The 6,926-nt window shown below is 45.3% G+C and overlaps 1 protein-coding gene across 1 annotated transcript in view; it reads right to left on the bottom strand.

The window, feature by feature from the left end:
* The window catches only part of FOXP1 (forkhead box P1), a 759,404-nt gene that overhangs the window by 185,192 nt on the left and 567,286 nt on the right, over positions 1-6,926 (bottom strand). Inside the window, exon 7 of the mRNA XM_006158051.3 lies at positions 39-67. Coding sequence (XP_006158113.1) covers positions 39-67 — 29 coding nt within the window. The remainder of the gene's footprint in view (positions 1-38; positions 68-6,926) is intronic.

Genomic DNA, 6,926 nt, shown 5'->3' with positions numbered 1-6,926 from the left:
GCGCCTGCTCCTGCTCCTGCTGTTGCTGCTGCTGCTGAAGAAGGAGCTGTCTTGCCACCTGCAGTGCCTGGAGAGACACACGGAAGAAAACCAGTCGCGTCACTACACAGGTTCAGAGGCTCCTGCCCACGGAGGACTCCACGGATGGCACTTCTGAGCTGGATCCTGCTGTTCCCACATTTCCTCACAAATGAAACAGCAATCAAAACTCCCAAGCAGTCTCAGTTGGGAAACTTTCCAGAATTTGTTTACATTTTCTTTGATTTTGGCTAATCTCAACCATGATTCTTCAGACATAGCAATTTATCTAGACAGTTTATTCCTCCCGAAACTCTGCTGTAACTCTGTTACACTGTTGGCAGGTATATCGCTGGGACAGCCATTATAGACAACCTCCATATAGAACATGTGTAGGATCCAGCAATCCCACAAGCCCAAAGGAAAGTAAACCAGTGTATTACAAGGACATGTGCACTCTCCTCAACAGCCAAATCATGTGTAAGTGATGAATGGATAAGGACGGTGTAGTGTGCATACACACACACACACACACACACACACACACACAAATGGAATACTATTCAGCCATTAAAAAGGATGAAATCCTGTCATTTGATGCTAAAAGAGTGAGCCTGGAAGATCTTATGTTAAGTGAAAAAAGTCAGATACAGAAAGACAAAACCACATGGTCTCCCCTCATATGTGGAAATTTTAAAAATGGACTCTCAGAGACAGAGGAATGAGGAATGATGGCTAGAGGCTGGGAAGGATCGGGTAGGCTGGGGGGACAGAGAGATGCTGATTAGCAGAAATAAAATTGCACAATGTCTAGTGCTACAGAGTAGACAGAAAAGAGAGAGCAATGACTTGCCATATAACTTAAAGTATCTAAAAGAAAGGATTTTGAATGTTTCCAACACGAGTAATGGCAAATGGGTACGGATGCGGAGAAAGTATTCTGAATAAATCAGCACACAGTGATGTACAAGGCTTGTGTGGTAACAAAGAACTTGCCATAAAACCTGGGAGGATGAAGGATTGGGACTTTGAAGAAGGATGGGCAGGAGGGCCCAGGAAGAATCAGGGCCAAGACAGAAACTTAAGAGGTAACAATGGCCCCGTTTTGGAGGCATCTACATCCCCCCCCTCCCCGACTTTCTCTTGGGGAAATGTAAGAGGTCAAGTTGAAGGTAGCATGGCTACCTTCGCTGAGCCCAAATCAAGAGCAAGAATTAAGTGCCAGACCACAAAAAGACCAAATCCTTGTGTTTTTTGTCTACTGTAAGATGAGGCTATTTGGAAATGAAAATCAAAATAGATGGGACAGGGAACCAGCAGTTAGCGTAATGGCTATGTCGCTGGACTCCCACGTAGTCGACCGCGGTTCGTGTCCCGGACCCGGTGGCTTAAAACTCACGCCGGGCACGTGTGCGTGCATGCCCAAGATCCCGAGAGGAGAATGGAGGAGAAGGGATTGCGGCGTGACCATCTCCCCTGGGGGGTGATTTCTCGCTTTCTGTCTCTATGTCTCTCTCTGTCTGTCTGGGGAGCGCATGCGCCCTACAGTGAAAATCTCTCCAAAAAAAAAAAATAGATGGGACACACAACCTCAAATCCTTTCAAAGGGTACACGATGTACTTGTGAACAAAACAGCGTCTGATACGAAGAACTGTACCCAGCTTACGATACGGGCCGGTTTTTATCTCAAGGTATAAACTGAAGAGGTGGTATGAACGAAAACAAAAGCAAGAGGAACGCCGGAGAGTCTTCCAAAGTGTTGAAAATATGACTGACCAATTATTTGGAGCAATTCCAGTAAAAAAAACTTAAAAAATGATCAATAAACCCTCATGAGGACATTCACTGTCTAAAAGGAATTAAGAACAGAATGAAGGGAACCAGCAGATGACGCAGTGGTGAGGGTGCTGGACTCCCACACAGTCGACCATAGTTTTAGTCCTGGGCAGAGGGGCTTAAAATCACACCAGGTACGTGTCCGTGCATGCCAAAATCCCAAGAGGAGGATGGAGGAGAAGGGATTGCGGTGTGGCCATCCCCCTCCCCGGGTGGGGAGGTGATTTCTTGCTTTCTGTCTCTGTCTCTCTGTCTCTCAGGTGAGCGCACGTGCCCTATAGCAAAAATCTCTAAGAAACAGAATTAAGAGCAGGATCAATGACTAGCCACAGCTTTCCGAAGAGGGCAAAAGGAGCTGACACGGGAGCCTGACATCTGCAGGCACTGTGCTGGAGAAGTCACACGGAGCTGTCACAGCGGCCAAGGACCACGAAGGGACACGTGGGAGATGTCAGGAAAGCTCGTTAAGCGACGTGCTCAGAGTTTAGTTACGAGTGAGATTTCTGGAAGAGTACATCAAAACCCATTTCTATATGGCAACCTTACAGGTGCCTTCGAGAAGAGGCACATATAGACAAATGCATCAACAAGGACCTGACTCTCGTCTTAGAAAGGAAGCACCAAGTGGCAGCCCATGCTCTGGGGGTTACAACAGCAGGATCTCACAGAGCAATTGGGTGGCTTGTGTCCTGCCCCAAAAGTTTGAGACATACACCAGGTATGCACATGCAGATCAGTGTGTGCCCCAAATCCCAAAAGGACGGAGAAATGGAGAAGGGATCAACAGGACCATGCCTTATGGTAGGGTGCTTTCTTCCTCTCCCTCTCCCCATCTCTGGAGAAGGCCTGTGCCCTCTGGAACAACATTAAAAAAATGAAGAAATGGAACATGAAGGACTTATTATGATAGTAGCGTGTTCCTTAAAGAGGAACAGATACTTCATTTAAATAAGAAAATAATGGGGGGAATAGCAGTTAGCGTAATGGCTATGTCACTGGACTCCCATGTAGTTGACGGCGGTTTGAGTCCCAGACCCGGTGGCTTAAACTCACGCCATGCATGTGTGCGTGTGTGGTCAAGATTCCGAGAAGAAAATGGAGGAGAAAGAATTATGGCATGGCCATCCTCCCCGGGGGGTGATTTCTGTCTCTCTGTCTCTGTCGAATGCACACACCCTATAGCAAAAACCTCAAAAAAAAAAAAAAAAAAAAAGAAAGAAAGAAAGAAAGAAAGAAAGGGAGGAAGGAAATAATGTGTATAGTTACAAAAAAAAGTTACAGTGACAAAGTGAAGTGGGGGGAGGTAGGATGGCTGGGTGGTTCCTGGGCAATGAAGTCAGAAGAAAGCACAGAGCAGTGGAGAGGGCTTGTCTGGGCACACACAGCTCAAACCGATCTGCAGGAGCAGACCAAGTGCCGTGAAGAGAGCCAGCTCACCCCCTGAGCTGTAACCGCACCACTGTATCCAAGAGTATTTCAGATACTTTGCAAGGTTGAGTGTTTAAGAGGCACAAAGAAACAGAAGCGCAGATAAATGGGGGACGGAGAACAGATCTTGAGCAAGTGAAGCCCTCCTATCCCACTCGCCACCGTGTCCACCCCTGCTGTCCCAGGGAGGCCTGCTGCCTACTGAACTCACACCAGCCCTACAGATGTTGAGCAGGGGCTATTTCGTCTGTGCAGGAACAGATATACATGAGCAAGGCTGCCTGCAAGAGCCTAGAGAAAAGAGGCTGTTGGAGAGGGCATCTGGAAGCCAAGACGCCTGGGAGAGTTGCCTGAGACTCCAGCCTGCTGTCTGGGTAGAGGACCCACCATCACTGGACTCCAGGTTTCCTTGTCTCCTTGGAGACGCTTGGTACATGCGTAGGTGTAAAAGTGGGCAGAGTGAAGATTTCATTTTTATCATATAAGAAAAATAGTCCCCTTTGCAAGGTGCCCGCCGGAGCAAAAGCCTCTGCTCCTACGGTCCATGTTCCCGAGCTACTTCACAGGAAGGTTGTACAGCTTTTTAATGTAGGAAATTCAGCCATGATATATTCTAAGCGATACCATGAGAGTTCCCCGAGTAGGAAAGCTGGCCAGGAAAAGATCTGGCTGCTAGTTGAAGAGGCAGACCAATAGCCTGAAGATGCCAGTGGAGAAGATAGTGGAGAAAAGACTACGAAGGGGAGGAGGAGAAAGGTCCATATAGGACCACTAAAACAGGGTAAGCCAGGTAAAACGAAGCCATAAAGACCAAACATAACAGTGTGCTTCACCAATATGGTACTCCATTTTTATTTTTCTTATGTATTTTTTAAAATCATTATTTATCCAATTTTATTTATTATTATTTTTCAATGTGATCAGAGAGACAGAGAGAGAGGGAAAGTGAAAAGGCAAGCCGCCAGATCCAGGCCTTAAACTGCGGATGGCCATGTAAGAGTCCAATGCCTTAAGTACAATGCCACGTACTGGCCAAAAGTATTCCATTTTAAAATAACCAAGTCTCGGCAAAGCTATACAGTGAACTCCTTATTTGAACAAGAGGTAAGTTACTGAGTGTCTTTAAGAAAAATATTGGGACCAGCAGTTGGCGTAATGGCTATGTCGCTGGGCTCCCCCCTGCCTCCAAGTTAACCATGGTTCGAGTCCCGGACTTGGTGGCTTAAACTCATGATGGGTGCATGTGCGTACATGTCCAAGATCCTGAGAAGAGAATGGAGGAGAAGGGATTGTGGCATGGCCATCCTCCCCGGGGGCAGTGATTTCTCTCTTTCTGTCTCTTTCTGGTGAGCGCATGCACCCTATAGCAAAAAAAAACTCCAAAAAGTATTCATATGCATAGCTATTCTCATATGATCATGCTCTTAGAAGTGAAATAAAAATCTTTTTTTCAAAAGAGAGATTTTTGCTCTAGGACATATGCACTTAATGGAGAGAGAGACAGAGACAGAGAGACAGAAAGCAAGAAATCATTCTTTAGGGAGGATGACCATGCCACAATCTCTTCTTCTCCCAGGATCTTGGACATGCACGCACGCATGCGCGCGCGCACACACACACACACACACACACACACGGTGTGAGTGTTTTTAGCTGCTGAGTATGGGACTCGAACTGCAGTCAACTATATGGAAATCTAGCAACATAAGCATTATGTCATGTGCTGGTCCCTTCAACAGAGTTTTAAAACCTCATGATTAGAATTTATAAGGTGCTTTGAAATCAACCATGAAAGGGGTTTCTTTTCTAATTTTCCATGATATATAAATCACTGTTGTCTAGATGTTAAATCGTCATACACCCAAAAAAGGAACAATAAATCTCAGTGTACAAGACTATGCATTTAAGTATTGTAATACAAATCTCTGGTATCTAGCATTAGTAGGAAGTAAAACATGCTTTATAACACATTTTTTTTTTTTTTTTTTTGCCAAAGAGCACATGCATTCACCAGAGAAACAGACAGACATAGGGACAGTGAGAAATCATCCCCCAAGGGGGGATGGCCATGTTGCAATTCCTTCTCCTCCATTCTCCTCCTGGGATTTTGGCACGCATGCACATGTGCCCAGTGTGAGTTTCAAGCTACCAGGTCTGGGACTTGAACTGAGGTCGACTTGTGGGAATCCAGCACTTTAACCACTATGCCACCTGCTGGCCCCCACATTCACTTCTGATAAGTAAAGATGTTGGAATGACTGATAGAGTCTCTTTTGGAAGCTGCACCAGAGATCCGTGTTGACCATGTCTCAATCACAATGACCTGACAGCCATTTTCACCTGTTACAAGCAGCAAAACCAGATTAATGTCCTTCATTTCCAACTCCACTGCCTAAAATCTAGGCACTAACTTTAGTCCAATAAAACTAAGGAGTAAGGCTGGGCTTTCCTTATTTTCCTCACTGTTATCTCAATCACAATTAGAGAAACGTCACTGAAGATAAAATTAAACCCTTTGGATATAGACTAATGAAGTATGTGTGTGTGTGTGTGTGTGTGTGTACACATGAGAGAGGCAGAGAGGGTGGAAGTAGAATGGTAGAAGGTGAAAAAGAGAGAGAGAGACAGCAGACAGGATACAATTAAACTAAAGAACTTCTCTTTGAAGAAGCAATGATCAACTCGGACTCCAATTCCAGACCCACGGCTAATGTAAATAACTTAAAAGGCCCAGTCCCATCTGTGGAGACCTACTCTTGGTGGCAGTTCCTGGGCTGGGCAAGTCAACACTTCCTTCATACCAGAAGTGACAATGGCCTGGCACGGCATCCCCTGGTGCTGGATCTGAGTGCTAGGCTTGGGTTACAATCAAGATTCAGCTCAAGGACGTCTTAGAGCAGAGACAACTGATAAAACCAGGCACTTCGAGCTCAGCTCTTGACGGTTGCATTTATTTTCCTTCCACGAGTTGAATGAATGTCTCTGTGGGCTAAGAAGGAAAGGGACGGCAGGCATGCATGGCCTCCACCTGTGGATGGGTTAGTCTTCCCTCCCTGCCTTGGCTCCCATCTATGGCCTGATTTTCAGGAGAGTTGGAGATGCCCGCTGGGGTATGCTGTGTCCACAGTCAGCTCTGACTATTCAGAGAGCCCAGGCAAGGTTGGTGCTCGTTTGCTGGTTTGGCTGGCCAGGTTCCCATGCTGACTGGGACAGGACTCTGGGCGTTTTAGACACACCTTCCATTCTATCAGTTCAAGATGATTTCATTCTCATCAGAGCCTTCACATCCTTAGTAAATAAGAGCCATCTGTGACTTACAAATTACGTTTTACATAAGCATGTTTACAACTTTTGAGCTATTTACATCTCGAGATCATAGCAGGTGCTTATATTTTGGGGGCTAGGTAATCCTATGTTTAGCATGTTTATTAAGGTAGCCGGTGCTCCAAAACATGTTTACCATATTTCAAGAAACATCTACAAGTTTACATAAAATACAGTTTAAGCAAGCACACACACATACATAAAGCAAGCTGGTAGTAGATAAAACCTTTATAAAATTATTTTGCATAATACACTCCATGATGAGGTCTGTGGTATGCACTGATACACGAGTTTGTTTTTTTTTTTTTTTTTTTTTTTT

This window comes from Tupaia chinensis, unplaced genomic scaffold (genome assembly GCF_000334495.1).
Source record: "Tupaia chinensis unplaced genomic scaffold, TupChi_1.0 Scaffold000570_1, whole genome shotgun sequence".
NCBI lineage: Eukaryota > Metazoa > Chordata > Mammalia > Scandentia > Tupaiidae > Tupaia > Tupaia belangeri.
The sequence above is the reverse complement of the archived record's forward strand: the minus strand, read 5'-3'. Positions and strand labels throughout refer to the sequence as shown.